This window comes from Lithobates pipiens, unplaced genomic scaffold (genome assembly GCF_037356315.1).
Source record: "Lithobates pipiens isolate NorthernLeopardFrog02 unplaced genomic scaffold, aLitPip1_a1.2 Scaffold_22, whole genome shotgun sequence".
NCBI lineage: Eukaryota > Metazoa > Chordata > Amphibia > Anura > Ranidae > Lithobates > Lithobates pipiens.
Window position 1 is genome coordinate 112013775 of NW_027507784.1, and position 18189 is coordinate 112031963.

Consider the following 18189-nt stretch of genomic DNA (forward strand, 5'->3'; position numbering starts at 1 on the left):
AGATTTCCATCATCCAATCATGTGCAAGCAAATACATTTTTTTTTCTTGCACCTGATTGGGTATTATTTACAAATTCAAGGTTTACATCATTGACATTTACTAAGATAAAAGAGTGCAACAGCACTTGCAAAGCCCACAGTCTGTTTGTCTTTAGTAATCCAACCCCAAAGCATGCTTCAAAGGCCATACATGTATGTAAATAACACAATTTAGACTACAAATGCTTGGTATTATGTGATATTACTTTTTTGTAAAAGAGTAAAGACAAATGATTATGTTATAATTCTCCAGTACTTCTTAAAAAAACTCTGGAAAGTGCTAACAGCATGTGTTTCATAGACATTACCTAATGCAATCAATTGTAACGTCCATACTTTCCAAGGATATTAAAAGCCGCTGTGTCCAAAAAAGGACATGATGCCACCAGCCAAGAGTAATAAAACTGTGCTTAAGAGTGAGCTCCATTTTTATGCATGCCATGGATTACATTATACAGCACATTAGACAGCTATGTTTCTAACTATGAAACCTAAGGAACTGTATTTTATTTTCATATATAATGGCTTTTATCACAACACAGCAGTATACCATATAGTACATAATAGACTATTCCAGGGTTGTTCAACTGTAGTCTTCAAGTTGGGCATACATTAGGACTTGGGGCACAATAATTTGATTGGCCATATAAACCTAATTGGGGTTTATTCATTAGGACAGCACAAACATCAGTGCTGCTGAACATGTGTAAGCTCACAGCGACCAGGTCATTTAGATTTCACCTGTTAGGAGCTGCATTTAATTGCTGACCCATGTAGCACATTTAATCATTAACCACTTGTCTACTGGGCATTTTTACCTGCCCAGGCCAATTTTCAGATTTCAGCGCTGTCACACTTTCAATGACAATTGCGTGGTCATGCAGGGCTGTACCCATATGACATTTTTATCATTTTTTTCACACAAATAGAGCTTTTTTTTGTGGTATTTAATCACCACTGGGGTTTTTAGTTTTTTTACTAAACAAACGAATAAAGACCAAAAATTTGGGGACATTTTTTTTCTTAGTTTCTGTTATGAAATTTTGGAAACAGGTAATTTTTCTTCTTCACTGATGTGATAGGCAGCACTGATGAGCACTGATAGGCTGCACTGGTGGGCACTAATAGGCAGCACTGATCTGTGGCGCTGATGGGCACTGCTAGGCAGCAGTGATGGGCACTGATTGGCAGCACTTATAGGCACTGATTGGTGGCATGGATGGACATTGATGAGGAGGCACTGATTGGCAGCACTCATGGGAACTGATAGGCAACACTGATGAGCACTGATTGGCTGCACTGATGGGCACTGATGAGATGGCATTGGTGGGCACTGATGACGAGGCACTGATGAAGTATCACTGATATGTGGCACTGATGGGCACTAATAGGCAGCATTGATATGCGCCCCTGATGGGCAATAATAGGCAGCACTGATGGGCACTGATAGGCAGCACTGATAGGCAGCACAGATGGGCACTATTGAGGAAGCACCGCTTGGCAGCACTGATGGGCATTGATTGGCAGCACTGATGGGCATTGATTGGCAACACTGATGGGCACTGATTAGCAGCACTGATTTGGTGCAGTCTGTTCTTTTCACTACTTTTTTTTCACTACTTTTTCCAATTTCAGCCAATTTAAAAAAAGGGGTGAAAATCATAATGCACTGGATTACATGCACATGAATCACATGGGAATGCAGTTCACTTCCCTGTGTGTTTTTGGCGCGAACCGGCCCTTAGGCAAGAAAAAATGTTTGTTTATCATTTTGTTGCCTATAATTGCTTTCTGCAACAACCAAAAAAAATAAAATAGATGCAGAAATGGATGTAGACTGATGTAAACAGAACTGGAATGAACTAAAGTGCAAACTGAACTGAACTGAAGATGGATGTCTAAACTGATGGAGCCTAAATCCATATTCATTGGTTTTTTTATTTAACAAAAACCATGACTGAACCGATGACACTCATGTAAAAGTGAGAAGGCGGATGACAGGTCCATCTCCGCTCACTGTGCAGAGGCGGACCTGTCAGAGCCCCCCTGTTCTTTATGGGAGATCGGATGAAAACGGATCCGCCAGACGGATGGAAAATAGGGTCACCATCCATCTGGATTTCATGGACAGGAACGGATCAGATAGCAGCGAGTGTCATCGGTAGTGATGGCCGAACGGTTCGCCCGGCGGTCGTTTCGCGGCGAATTTCCGACTTTCGCCGTCCGCGGGTTCGAACGCCTTTTTCCGTCGTTCGCCCCGGCGGACTTACGTGTTTAATGTATACAAGAACTTTAACCTTTCGTGACACGTTTATCATGTGTTACAGGACAACCAATTGAGACATGACAGCTCATGGACACTTGGACATTCCCCCTAACCTATAAATACACCCGATCCGGTGGCCATTTTACATTCTTTCTTCTGTCACTGTAGGGAAAGGATCCTGTGTGGAGTAGGGACAGAGAAAACGCTAGCTATTTGGTACACAAAAGTTCTTTTCAGGACTGGTATAGGTGTTAGGTCAGCAGCCTGAGTTTCTTTTGTCAGTTTAGATAAAGGGACAGAGCGCTGTATGCTGCTATTTTAGGGACAGCTCAGCCAGATTAGTCTTTCTTCATCATCATCATCATCATCATCATTAGCTGTTACTATCAGGTCCACAAAAGAGCTGTTCCAGCTAATCGTTCCAGCCTACTCTTTTTTGCCAATTTGTATAGGGACAGGCAGGAAGCAGTGTGTCAGGCAGTGAGGATAATTTTAAAGACTTGCTGTTACTATTAGTTCCACAAAGGTTCTTTTCAGGACTGGTATCAGTGGTACGGTAATAGGCTTGTACACGTATAATATTCTTTCTTCCAAATATAGAAAGAATATTATACTTGACTGCTGCCCTTCTGCTGCAGTCTGCTAATCATTCACAACTCACTTGTTCCACAAAGCTCTTTATCAGGACTGGTAACTTGGTCTGTCTAGGGTGCTACGGTACATAGGCTTGGGTGCGGTACAGTCTGCTGTTCTGTAAGGACCGCTATCGGTCCACAATACATAGGGTTGCCGTGCACTACTGCTGACCGCTGCCCTATACTGCAGCAGTCCTTCAGCGGTATAGGGACTGACGCACAGTCTGCTAAACACTAATACACAACCTGCTTGGTCCACAAAAGTTCTTATAAGGACTGGTAACTTGGTATAGGGTGCTACGGTACATAGGCCTGAGTGCAGTACAGTCTGCTGTTCTGTAAGGACCGCTATCGGTCCACAATACATAGGGTTGCCGTGCACTACTGCTGACCGCTGCCCTATACTGCAGCAGTCCTTCATTGGTATAGGGACTGACGTACAGTCTGCTAATCACTAACACACAACCTGCTTGGTCCACAAAAGTTCTTATAAGGACTGGTAACTTGGTATAGGGTGCTACGGTACATAGGCCTGAGTGCGTTACAGTCTGCTGTTCTGTAAGGACCGCTATCGGTCCACAATACATAGGGTTGCCGTGCACTACTGCTGACCGCTGCCCTATACTGCAGCAGTCCTTCAGCGGTATAGGGACTGACACACAGTCTGCTAAACACTAACACACAACCTGCTTGGTCCACAAAAGTTTTTATAAGGACTGGTAACTTGGTATAGGGTGCTACGGTACATAGGCCTGAGTGCAGTACAGTCTGCTGTTCTGTAAGGACCGCTATCGGTCCACAATACATAGGGTTGCCGTGCACTACTGCTGACCGCTGCCCTATACTGCAGCAGTCCTTCATTGGTATAGGGACTGACGTACAGTCTGCTAATCACTAACACACAACCTGCTTGGTCCACAAAAGTTCTTATAAGGACTGGTAACTTGGTATAGGGTGCTACGGTACATAGGCCTGAGTGCGTTACAGTCTGCTGTTCTGTAAGGACCGCTATCGGTCCACAATACATAGGGTTGCCGTGCACTACTGCTGACCGCTGCCCTATACTGCAGCAGTCCTTCATTGGTATAGGGACTGACGTACAGTCTGCTAATCACTAACACACAACCTGCTTGGTCCACAAAAGTTCTTATAAGGACTGGTAACTTGGTATAGGGTGCTACGGTACATAGGCCTGAGTGCGTTACAGTCTGCTGTTCTGTAAGGACCGCTATCGGTCCACAATACATAGGGTTGCCGTGCACTACTGCTGACCGCTGCCCTATACTGCAGCAGTCCTTCAGCGGTATAGGGACTGACGCACAGTCTGCTAAACACTAACACACAACCTGCTTGGTCCACAAAAGTTTTTATAAGGACTGGTAACTTGGTATAGGGTGCTACGGTACATAGGCCTGAGTGCAGTACAGTCTGCTGTTCTGTAAGGACCGCTATCGGTCCACAATACATAGGGTTGCCGTGCACTACTGCTGACCGCTGCCCTATACTGCAGCAGTCCTTCATTGGTATAGGGACTGACGTACAGTCTGCTAATCACTAACACACAACCTGCTTGGTCCACAAAAGTTCTTATAAGGACTGGTAACTTGGTATAGGGTGCTACGGTACATAGGCCTGAGTGCGTTACAGTCTGCTGTTCTGTAAGGACCGCTATCGGTCCACAATACATAGGGTTGCCGTGCACTACTGCTGACCGCTGCCCTATACTGCAGCAGTCCTTCAGCGGTATAGGGACTGACGTACAGTCTGCTAAACACTAATACACAACCTGCTTGGTCCACAAAAGTTCTTATAAGGACTGGTAACTTGGTATAGGGTGCTACGGTACATAGGCTTGAGTGCGGTACAGTCTGCTGTTCTGTAAGGACCGCTATCGGTCCACAATAGATAGGGTTGACGTGCACCACTGCTGACCGCTCACCTATACTGCAGCAGTCCTTCAGCGGTATAGGGACTGACGTACAGTCTGCTAATCACTAACACACAACCTGCTTGGTCCACAAAAGTTCTTATAAGGACTGGTAACTTGGTATAGGGTGCTACGGTACATAGGCCTGAGTGCGTTACAGTCTGCTGTTCTGTAAGGACCGCTATCGGTCCACAATACATAGGGTTGCCGTGCACTACTGCTGACCGCTGCCCTATACTGCAGCAGTCCTTCATTGGTATAGGGACTGACGTACAGTCTGCTAATCACTAACACACAACCTGCTTGGTCCACAAAAGTTCTTATAAGGACTGGTAACTTGGTATAGGGTGCTACGGTACATAGGCCTGAGTGCGTTACAGTCTGCTGTTCTGTAAGGACCGCTATCGGTCCACAATACATAGGGTTGCCGTGCACTACTGCTGACCGCTGCCCTATACTGCAGCAGTCCTTCATTGGTATAGGGACTGACGTACAGTCTGCTAATCACTAACACACAACCTGCTTGGTCCACAAAAGTTCTTATAAGGACTGGTAACTTGGTATAGGGTGCTACGGTACATAGGCCTGAGTGCGTTACAGTCTGCTGTTCTGTAAGGACCGCTATCGGTCCACAATACATAGGGTTGCCGTGCACTACTGCTGACCGCTGCCCTATACTGCAGCAGTCCTTCAGCGGTATAGGGACTGACGTACAGTCTGCTAAACACTAATACACAACCTGCTTGGTCCACAAAAGTTCTTATAAGGACTGGTAACTTGGTATAGGGTGCTACGGTACATAGGCTTGAGTGCGGTACAGTCTGCTGTTCTGTAAGGACCGCTATCGGTCCACAATAGATAGGGTTGACGTGCACCACTGCTGACCGCTCACCTATACTGCAGCAGTCCTTCAGCGGTATAGGGACTGACGTACAGTCTGCTAATCACTAACACACAACCTGCTTGGTCCACAAAAGTTCTTATAAGGACTGGTAACTTGGTATAGGGTGCTACGGTACATAGGCCTGAGTGCGTTACAGTCTGCTGTTCTGTAAGGACCGCTATCGGTCCACAATACATAGGGTTGCCGTGCACTACTGCTGACCGCTGCCCTATACTGCAGCAGTCCTTCATTGGTATAGGGACTGACGTACAGTCTGCTAATCACTAACACACAACCTGCTTGGTCCACAAAAGTTCTTATAAGGACTGGTAACTTGGTATAGGGTGCTACGGTACATAGGCCTGAGTGCGTTACAGTCTGCTGTTCTGTAAGGACCGCTATCGGTCCACAATACATAGGGTTGCCGTGCACTACTGCTGACCGCTGCCCTATACTGCAGCAGTCCTTCATTGGTATAGGGACTGACGTACAGTCTGCTAATCACTAACACACAACCTGCTTGGTCCACAAAAGTTCTTATAAGGACTGGTAACTTGGTATAGGGTGCTACGGTACATAGGCCTGAGTGCGTTACAGTCTGCTGTTCTGTAAGGACCGCTATCGGTCCACAATACATAGGGTTGCCGTGCACTACTGCTGACCGCTGCCCTATACTGCAGCAGTCCTTCAGCGGTATAGGGACTGACGCACAGTCTGCTAAACACTAACACACAACCTGCTTGGTCCACAAAAGTTTTTATAAGGACTGGTAACTTGGTATAGGGTGCTACGGTACATAGGCCTGAGTGCAGTACAGTCTGCTGTTCTGTAAGGACCGCTATCGGTCCACAATACATAGGGTTGCCGTGCACTACTGCTGACCGCTGCCCTATACTGCAGCAGTCCTTCATTGGTATAGGGACTGACGTACAGTCTGCTAATCACTAACACACAACCTGCTTGGTCCACAAAAGTTCTTATAAGGACTGGTAACTTGGTATAGGGTGCTACGGTACATAGGCCTGAGTGCGTTACAGTCTGCTGTTCTGTAAGGACCGCTATCGGTCCACAATACATAGGGTTGCCGTGCACTACTGCTGACCGCTGCCCTATACTGCAGCAGTCCTTCATTGGTATAGGGACTGACGTACAGTCTGCTAATCACTAACACACAACCTGCTTGGTCCACAAAAGTTCTTATAAGGACTGGTAACTTGGTATAGGGTGCTACGGTACATAGGCCTGAGTGCGTTACAGTCTGCTGTTCTGTAAGGACCGCTATCGGTCCACAATACATAGGGTTGCCGTGCACTACTGCTGACCGCTGCCCTATACTGCAGCAGTCCTTCATTGGTATAGGGACTGACGTACAGTCTGCTAATCACTAACACACAACCTGCTTGGTCCACAAAAGTTCTTATAAGGACTGGTAACTTGGTATAGGGTGCTACGGTACATAGGCCTGAGTGCGTTACAGTCTGCTGTTCTGTAAGGACCGCTATCGGTCCACAATACATAGGGTTGCCGTGCACTACTGCTGACCGCTGCCCTATACTGCAGCAGTCCTTCAGCGGTATAGGGACTGACGTACAGTCTGCTAAACACTAATACACAACCTGCTTGGTCCACAAAAGTTCTTATAAGGACTGGTAACTTGGTATAGGGTGCTACGGTACATAGGCTTGAGTGCGGTACAGTCTGCTGTTCTGTAAGGACCGCTATCGGTCCACAATAGATAGGGTTGACGTGCACCACTGCTGACCGCTGCCCTATACTGCAGCAGTCCTTCAGCGGTATAGGGACTGACGTACAGTCTGCTAAACACTAATACACAACCTGCTTGGTCCACAAAAGTTCTTATAAGGACTGGTAACTTGGTATAGGGTGCTACGGTACATAGGCTTGAGTGCGGTACAGTCTGCTGTTCTGTAAGGACCGCTATAGGTCCACAATAGATAGGGTTGACGTGCACCACTGCTGACCGCTCACCTATACTGCAGCAGTCCTTCAGCGGTATAGGGACTAAGAGTTTTGTCACAGGGTCATTTAAAAAATGACATGCAGAGGAAGAGGCAGGCCCTTCCGCAGGGGTGGTAGGGGTAGGGCAGGAGCAACAGGCTTGAGCCAAAGTGGGAAGTTGCAGAAGGTGCGTTCAATTACTTTAAAGGATGCACCAGACTTGGTTGAGTGGCTCGCTCAGCCTTACTCTTCTGCACCCTCCTCATCCTCTCGATCTGCACCCTCTTCTTCACTCTCTGCTATGTGCACCCCCAAAGACACTACCACCAACAACACGACCACCACCACCACCACCACATACCTTCCGCTTGAGTCACTGGAATTATTTTCCGATCCATATCAAGAGGACATTTCTGATGCGCAGCCACTCTTGGTATTGGATCAGGAAGAGGAGGTAGCAACAAGCGCTACTCAGCAGTCTGACGCCAGTACCCAGATCAGCCCAAGGAGGAGGTTGGTCCCCGGTGTTGCTGCCTACTCTACTTATAGCGGTGGGGAAGGTGACGTTGATGATGACGTGTCTAGTGATGTCACGTGGGTGCCCACAAGAGAGGAAGAGGAGGGGAGTTCAGAGGGAGATATGGACCAGCAGATAGGGAGGAGAAGCAGCAATGACTTACATTGCACAGCAGGGACAAAGCAGACTGCAAATGTATCAGGAGCGAGTCATCGACCATGTACGGTCACATCTGGCGCTCCCAGGACACCGGCACATGGCTCCGCAGTGTGGGCTTTTTTTAACGTGTCCGCTGCTGACAATAGCGTTGCCATCTGCAATCTTTGCAGTCAACGCGTTAGTCGCGGTAAGCCCAATACTCACCTAGGGACGACCGCCTTAAGAAGGCACATGAGCAGCCATCACCGAGCCCAGTGGGAGCAACGGAACACACAAAGCCACACTGCAGGCTCTCACCGTCCAGCCTCGTCTTCTACTTCTCCTTCTCCTCTCTCCTCACAATTGTCCTCCACTCCACCTTCCATCACGCCAAGCTCACATTTTTCTGCAAAAAGGCAGGCTTCCGTGGGCCTAATGTTTGAGCGTAAAAAAATGATGACGCCGGATAACCCTCTTGCCCAACGGTTGGCGGCTGGCTTGTCAGAACTCATAGCCCGCCAACTACTGCCATATAAACTGGTGGACTCGGAGGCCTTTCGCAAATTTGTGGCCATTGGAACACCACAATGGAAGGTCCCAGGAAGGAAGTATTTCTCAGAGAAGGGCATCCCAGAGCTATATGGCCATGTTCAGCGGCAAGTGAATGTATCTCTGGCACACAGTGTCGGTGCCAAGATACATCTGACCACAGACACGTGGTCTAGCAAACACGGGCAGGGAAGGTATATCAGTTTTACTGCCCACTGGGTGAACCTTCTGACGGCCGTCAAGCATGTAACCCGTGGCACCCGTGTAGATTTGGTTTTACCGCCACGGATTGCATGCAGGCCTGACTCTTCTTCTCCTCCTCCTACTCCATCCTCCTCCCTCTCCTCCTCAGCTGCCTCCTCCTTTTCCGCTGCTAGCGTCTCTTCCACTGCACCGCCCAAGCTCCCCAGAACCTATTCCACATGCCAGGTGAGACGTTGCCATGCCGTGCTGCGTCTGTTGTGCCTGGAAGCAAAGAGCCACACTGGCCCGGCACTCCTTTCAGCTTTGCGTTCACAGGCAGATGAGTGGCTAACACCGCTCAATTTGACAGTTGGTAAAGTGGTGTGTGACAACGGTGCCAATCTGCTTAGCGCATTGAAACAGGGCAAAATCACGCACGTGCCGTGCATGGCACACGTCTTAAACTTGGTCGTGCAGCGATTCCTTGTCAAATACCCTGGGGTCCAGGACATCTTGCGGCAGGCAAGGAAAATCTCGGCCCATTTCAGAAGATCTTACACGGCCATGGCTCGCCTTGCTGACATTCAGCGGCGACACCATCTGCCGGTCAGACGTCTTATTTGCGATTGCCCGACGCGATGGAACTCAACCTTCTATATGCTTGATAGGCTGCTCCAGCAGAAACGTGCAGTTAACGTCTACCTGTATGAACTCTGCGAAAGAAACGGTTCTGGGGAGCTGGGTTTTTTTTCACCGCGCCAGTGGCTGCTCATGCGCGACACATGCAGACTTCTGCGGCCATTTGAGGAGATCACCAAACTGGTCAGTCGCAGCCATGGCGCCATCAGTGACATGGTACCTTATGCCTTCTTTCTGGAGCGTGCATTGCGTCGTGTCATTGATCAGGCTGTGGAGGAGCAGGAGCGGGAAGATGAGGAAGTCGCAATGCTGGATGAATTCCCAGGGGGGGCTACTCTATCTGAGACAAGTCAACAACAGGAGTCTGATGAGGAGTCAGAGGAGGATGGTGCCGGGGCGGATGAGCAGGAGCAAGAAGAGCATGCTTTAAACCTTTCTGGGATCCCTGTTGTGCGAGGATGGGGAGAGGAGAATGAAGAGGACGACATTATCCTGGATGATGAGCAGGAGCCAGGCCACCACACCGCTTCCACTTTAGTGCAAATGGGGGCCTTCATGCTCCAGTGTTTTAATAGGGACCCCCGTATAAAAAGCATGAGGGTCAAGGACCAGTACTGGGTGGCAACGTACTTAGACCCCCGGTACAAACACAAAATGGCGGAAATGTTACCGCCGTCGCAGAGGGCTGTCAGAATGCAGCACTTCCAGGCCTTGCTTCGAGAAATGCTGCATTCTGCTTTTGCGTGCGCTGGCAGAGGAGCAATTCCCACTCCCAGAGAAGGATTTGCGGGTACCAATCCAACAGCGCCTGCAAGAAGAGGCCGGTTTGAAGATGTGTTGGTGACTTCGGATATGAGGTCATTCTTTCAGCCGACCCATCGACAGGTGTCATCCGGATCCAGCATCAGGGAACGCCTAGACCGTCAGGTGTCCGACTACATTGGGTTAACGGCCGATGTGGACGCTCTGAGGAGTGATGAACCCCTAGACTACTGGGTGGGCAGGCTTGACCTCTGGCCAGAGCTTGCCCAATTTGCAATCGAACTGTTGGCTTGCCCCTCATCCAGTGTCCTGTCCGAAAGGACGTTCAGCGCAGCAGGGGGGATTGTGACCGATAAGCGTACTCGCCTAGCTCACCACAGTGTTAACTACCTCACATTTCTAAAAATGAATGAGGCATGGATCTCGGAGGAATTCAACACATGTGATCAGTAGACCATGTATATGTCTATAAACAATTTTTGGAATCAAGCACACAGACCTTCTTAATTCATTTGGCTCACTTCCCTGACCCAAAAAAGCACACCGTACTATATGCCCCTACCCTCCTCTTTGAAGAGGTTGAGCGGTGTCATATTTCTACTGGGGCTGCTTATTATGAGGGGTTCCCACCATCCCTGTGCTGTGCTGACTTCCTCCTGGGTGTTCTTATTATGAGGGGCTCCCACCATCCCTGTGCTGTGCTGACTTCCTCCTGGGGGTTCTTATTATGAGGGGATCACACCATCCCTGTGCTGTGCTGACTTCCTCCTGGGGCTGCTTACGGTGCTGCTGTCAGCGCTGTATGTCACGGAGCTGCTGTCAGCGCTGTATGTCACGGAGCTGCTGTCAGCGCTGTATGTCACGGAGCTGCTGTCAGCGCTGTATGTCACGGAGCTGCTGTCAGCGCTGTATGTCACGGAGCTGCTGTCAGCGCTGTATGTCACGGAGCTGCTGTCAGCGCTGTATGTCACGGTGCTGCTGTCAGCGCTGTATGTCACGGAGCTGCTGTCAGCGCTGTATGTCACGGAGCTGCTGTCAGCGCTGTATGTCACGGTGCTGCTGTCAGCGCTGTATGTCACGGAGCTGCTGTCAGCGCTGTATGTCACGGAGCTGCTGTCAGCGCTGTATGTCACGGAGCTGCTGTCAGCACTGTATGTCACGGAGCTGCTGTCAGCGCTGTATGTCACGGAGCTGCTGTCAGCGCTGTATGTCACGGTGCTGATGTCAGTGCTCTGTATTACGGTGCTGCTGTCAGTGCTCTGTATCTCCTGCACCCTCTTGTTTGCCTACCCTGGTCCCTGACCTTCCCTCTCCTCCATTGCCTTCATTAGCTCCATAGTCCTGAATTGTCAGAACAATTTCCCAAATAAAAAAAAAATGCTTGTAGTTATCGATCCCAAATTCACCTCATACATGTATTATGCTATTGTCCAGGTGGTGGGACTACGTGCTACCCCCTAATAATTACCCCGTGGCCGCAAATTCGACCTAAAGGTTTGCGAAATTCGCCTCCCATTGAAGTCAATGGAGCCCGCGGCGAACGGTCGTTTTCGCGAACGTTTGTGTCCGTTCGCGTTTCGCGTTCGCGAAACGTCCCGTCGGAAGTTCGTCCATCACTAGTCATCGGACATCTCAGCGCTGACATCCATTGCTCCATAGGAGTGAACAGAGAGTCTGATCAGGTCTGCCTAAAAAACTGACAGGTGGACTTGATTGGAAAGCCCATGTGAAAGGGGCCTTTATCTACTAAACAAAATATTTCTGTCCTTTGTTGCTGATGAAGATTGTCTTAGGATAAAGGGGTAATGATCAGAATCTCTGTCATGTTTTTACTGCTATGACAGGATATCTATCTATATATCCTTCTGTGTTTTTGGAGATTTGCCCTCACTTCCTGTTCTTCTGATTTTACCAATCAGGATTTGAGGGCAAATCTCCAAAACCACAGAAGGATATATAGATAGATATAACCTGTCATAGCAGTAAAAACATGACAGAGGTTCTAACCATTCCCCCCTCTATCCTAAGATAATAAAATACTTTTAGCGTTACGTACACCTTAAGCTGTGTTTGGTACTAGCCTACTAGAATAGAAAATTAAGTGAAGTAACCTTATGTGCACTTCAAACATCCAATCAAGTGTAGGGAATTAAAAATCATGAAATTCTTTTGCCAACATTAAAAAAATTACTGCACATCACTTCCCCATTTAGTAAATCCAGTCAATTTGTTACATTGCACTTCACCTCAATTGATCACAATGTATGCTAAACATCCAATCATTCAAAGAAGAAACTATGGGGTGGATTTACTAAAGGCCATTAGACTGTGCACTTTGCAATGTGCAGTTGCAATCTACAAGAGCAGTTGCTCCAGAGCTTAGTAAATGAGCAGAAGCCCTGCTGACTTCCATCATCCAATCATGTGCAAGAAAAAATGCTGTTTTTTTATTTTCCTTGCATTTGATTGGGTATTCTTTGTAAAGTGAAGTTTTACCTGATTTACTAAGCTTTGGAGCAACTGCATTTGCAAAGCGCAATTTGCCTTTAGTAAATCAACCCCAATATTTTCAACTTTTCCTGCCTATATTGAATGCTTGAAGTGCGCACAGATGCAATTCACTTTAATGCACTTTTTCCAATGCTAACTATTTCAGGCTCAGTCACTCTTGATTTTACCTTGCTTCACACTTTTCTAAATCAGGCCCTGAATGTTTGGTACTTCAGAATGGCGGCAATCAGGAAAGTTGGCATGGTGGTACATAAATTTCAAATGACAGAAGTCATATGTCCACATAAACAGATGCATTATTTGGACAATAAGTGTTAGGCATTATGCACATTGGCATAAAAAAAACACGACTTTAACAGGCGTCCAGCATATATATTTATATATATATATATATATATATATATATATATATATATATATATATTTTTTTTTTTTTTTTTATATGCCTTTAAATCCAGTTCAATGTTAGCCTGCACATTAAGCATTTAGAACCGTATTTTAATAGCAACTTTTAGAAACATTAAAAAATGCCCCAAAATGCATTTGGAGAGAAGCTTATGAGCATAATTTAGGCATGTGCACACCTAAACCTGCATAAACATGCCAACATGTATATACATGCATACATATTGAGGTGTATGCACATAACCACACAAACTAGGCAACAATATGCATGTAAATTTATTCAAGTGGATGGAATAAATGAATATTCTGGCCAGTAGAAGCTCATATGCTTTTAAAAGCCATATGCCTAAAAAACGCATGTAAATATGCACCAAAACAAGCATTTTTTAAAAGCTTAAAAGAAGGATCTGGCAAAAAGGCCCAGTGTAGATAGGAGTATTTTAATACACCCTTGTGTATGAGGCCTAATAGTAAGTATAGGGACCCATACACTGACTTATTGTCATAGGTATTAACATCCCCATGAAGTTCAAGCTACCTATATCTACCTTTGTTTACCAGGGACGTAATACAGCTCTTATGTAATTCCATAAAAGCTTTGTTTTATTTGCATCAATTTATTTTAAATTGCAAACACATGGCCCAACACATTTTTTTTTAAAACATATACATTAACGCCTCCTTGCTCCTATCCCACCATCTATATAACATTGTCTTTCCTTTAGCTCTGGATCACACAAGCGTGGCTTTGAAATTCCTATTCATACATATGTTAGTGTAGAGATGTCTTTAAAGATGTTGTTTGTATTTATACATCAACTAACTAAATGAAAGGCAATATTATATAGATGGAGGGATATGAGTTAGGAAGCGTCATTATAAAAATATATATTTTTTAATATTATTTGGCCATGTGTTGGCTATTTTATACATCAACCAACTAACAAAAGGCAATATTATATAGATGGTGGGATATGAGCTAGGAGGCGTCATTATAAAAATATATATTTTTTAATATTATTTGGCCATGTGTTGGCTATTTTATATGAATTAATTATAATAATTTGAAACTTTTAAGGATTAAGGACTTTTAAGGATTTTTTTTGTGTTTTCAAACAACAAATAATACAATCCATCTAAAAAAAAACAATGGAATATAAAAGTACAATCAACAATATAAAAACAAATAAATATTTTTTGCCATACTAGAATAATACAATTGCAGCTATACTTGATAGGAAACAAACTAAACCCAGTTGAGAATTGGTTGAATAATATAAATGTCTTTGCATCGCTAGAAATCAGTATGATTTTTAAAATGGCATTGTCTAGAGATATTAATTTTGTGCTGTACACCTTTAAACGTGAGCAAGCAGTTCTATTAAAGCATTTCTAATTTTAGCACAAAATATTTTAACATCCAAGTCAATGGTAAAAGAGTACATAAAAATAAAAAGTACAGAAAATAAAAACTGATATAAATGTATGTAAAAACTACTTACCACTAATCTGAGCCTCAAAGGTTGCGGTACTACCCTCCAGTACCACAACACTTTGTAAAGGCTGTATAAACGTCGGTGCTTGCAAAGCCATGTTTATAGGCACTCTGAAAAGTTAATAAAAAAATAAATAAATTGATGTACAACACATTCAGTAGATAAAACATAAACATTAAGGCTCCATGCACACTGAAGCTCAAAAAAGCTTTTTCTGGACGCCATATTGCTGGCAGAAAACGCTGGTTGAAAAACTTGCTTTTAACAGCGTTTTGTACTAGTGTTTATGAGCGTTTATTAGCGTTTATGGGCGTTTTCAATAAAAATACACAGAGGACACTCCAAAAATCCCACAGTACATTCCAAACTCCCACAATGCATTGAAAAAATAGAATGCTGAACACTAATTAACGCGCGTTTATAAGCGTTTATGAGCGTTTATCAGCGTTTGTCGTTTTTTGGCAGTGAAAAACGGCACTTTGAACGCGAATTTCTGGCGTTCAGAAAAAAGCCCATAAACTCCACTGCTCATTAAAGCTGAAAAACGTCCATGTGTGCATGGACACATAGGCTAACATAGAGTGGAGTTTATGGGCTTTTAAAAAAAACGCCCAAACTCCAATAAACTGCAGTTTATGAGCTCCAGTGTGCATGGAGCCTTAATGCTGCACATGCAAAGAGCATCAAATATCTGATGATTTTTAATGAATGTATTTATTTGTTTATGAATATTGTATCAACCATTGTTATTTTTAAAACTATGGGCTATATGTTGAAGTACCACTTAAGCCTTCAAAAATGGCTTCAGAAGTAAAAAGTGTATAAAAGAGCTATAAAAATTGCTTTAATGTTTTAGCCAACTTTTATGAAAGTAGTATGTGTTATATTTCAATATCTATCTATCTATCTATCTATCTATCTATCTATCTATCTATCTATCTATCTATCTATCTATCTATCTATCCGTGTTTAAATACTCTTTAGCGCTTATGGATAAAGGTATAATACATTTGAGGCTTAAACCAGTTATCTCTCTAATATTTAAAGTATTTGTTGCAAAATTATTAAAAAAATAGATGCTATTTAAGTCACATATAAAGCTGATAATATTGATTTAATAATAAAGGATAATAATGTATGATGTATAATAACACAATATGTTGAAGGACCACTCAAGCTTTCAAAAATGGCTTCAGAAGTAAAAAGGTGTGTAAAAGAGCTGTAAAAATTGCATTCTTTTTTTAGACAACTTTTATAAAAGTAGCATATGTTATATTTCAATGTCTATCTATCTATCCATCTATCTATCTATCTATCTATCTATCTATCTATCTATCTATCTATCTATCTATCTATAATTTTTTAAATATAGGTATAATACATTTGGGGCTTAAACCAATTATCTCTCTAATATTTAAAGTATTTGTAAGACTCTACTGCAAAATTCTTTAAAAATTAGATGCTATATAAGTCATATGTGAAGCTGATAATGTTGATCTAATAATAAAGGATAATGAAGTAACATTAATTACATGTAGCTGGATAGCATTCACTGTGCAGCAACCCAATATGTTCAAGGACCACTTAAGCTTTCAAAAATGGCTTCAGAATTAATAAATGTGTAAAAGAGCTGTAAAAATGTCTTTCTTTTTTTAGCCAACTTTTATAAAAGTAGTATGTGTTATATTTCAATATGTATGTATGTATGTATGTATGTATGTATGTATGTATGTATGTATCTATCTATCTATCTATCTATCTATCTATCTATCTATACTTTTTTAAATACTTTTAGGCGTTTATGGGTATTGGTATAATACATTTGAGGCTTAAACCAATTATCTCTCTAATATTTAAAGTATTTGTAAGGCACTACTGCAAAATTCTTAAAATAGTAGATGCTATATAAGTCAAATGTAAAGCTAATAATGTTGATTTAATAATACATGATATTGATGTAACATTAATTAGATGTAGCTGGATAGCATTTATTGTGCAGCAACTTTTTAATGTTAAAAAAAAAAAATGAAAAAAATGAAAAAAAGTTAAAATCTATGTTTAATTTGTAAAAAGAGATTTTAAATGGTTTATATAATTTACATAAAAATAGAAATGGAACATTGAAAAAGTACAAAAAATAATCATGTGTTTTAATCATATGTGCTGTATCATGTATTCATTTTTTTTATAAGGATAATCAGCACAGATCACAAAAGGGCATGTGCTAAAATTAGAACCAAGAGCTTTGACTGACAGGAGACAAGTGGCAATGGCAGGAATGACATAGATATGGGAGCAGATGATTCCCTTAAAAAGACATCAGTGCCTAGCTGATACCTCATGCATCTTATCAGAGTTATTCCTGGCATTGTGCTGTCTGGGTAACATAACCTTGTAAGTTAACATGACTACACAAAAGTACAACATACTTAAAGTTTGTCTTTTAAGACATTCTTTAAGCTAAATGTGTTAGTACAATACATGTTTAAGCTGTATTAGTATCCTCAGTGTCTAAGTGACCATTTGAACCAACGTTTGCATTTTTTTTATTTTGTTATTCTTTATATGAGATTCAGTAAGTCAATACATACACGTATGTATGATTTAGTTAGTCAATACATACACGTATGTATGATTAATTCATACATACGTCCACACACACACAAATCTTTAGAAATGCAAATACAACTCATTTTACAATTTAGTTATAATGTTATTTTTTTTTTAATTAAGTACATATGAATTACTCTATTAGCAAACAATAATCTAACTACTAACCTGATGTTTCCAGAGTGCCTAAAAGGGTTGGGACTGAGCCCAACAGTTGGAAAACGACGTCCTTATCCCAAACAGTAGTGTTAGACAATCCCAGTGCATAAATGGTTGCGCCTCTGTGCCTAGAAAACAAAACTACACAGTTGTTGGTTGTGTGTAGTTTTGTTTTTCTATGCAATCCCTACACCCGAGGTAAGGCTGGGGATGCACGAACTGCTCAGAAGTGCTAACATGGTGGTTTTACCTTTTATACCCCTGATCTACTCCCAGCCCTGCTTCGTCACTTCATGGGCTGACTCTATTCCTCAGCTACCACGTGGGATACTGCAAGAGGGTGGTCCATTTTATGTAATGTCACACCTGTCCCTATGACTGCTGGTGCTAAATTTGTCATTCTATAAGTTATCTTCACAGCAGACACTCAGCATGTGCTCTGGGTGGGGGGAAGTGAGTCTATTTGTTCTAGGTCTTTTAGGTGGAAAGAAGACACATAAGACTCCAATCA

The 18189-nt window shown here is 43.5% G+C and overlaps 1 protein-coding gene across 1 annotated transcript in view; it reads right to left on the reverse strand.

Moving 5' to 3' along the window:
* Positions 1–17898, reverse strand: part of TTN (titin) — a 337354-nt gene extending 319456 nt beyond the window's left edge. Inside the window, exons 1-2 of the mRNA XM_077448105.1 lie at positions 17688–17898; positions 14916–15019 (exon numbers count right to left, since the gene is read on the reverse strand). Coding sequence (XP_077304231.1) covers positions 14916–15006 — 91 coding nt within the window. The 5' untranslated portion in view covers positions 15007–15019; positions 17688–17898. The remainder of the gene's footprint in view (positions 1–14915; positions 15020–17687) is intronic.
* Between the last annotated feature and the right edge of the window lie 291 nt (positions 17899–18189).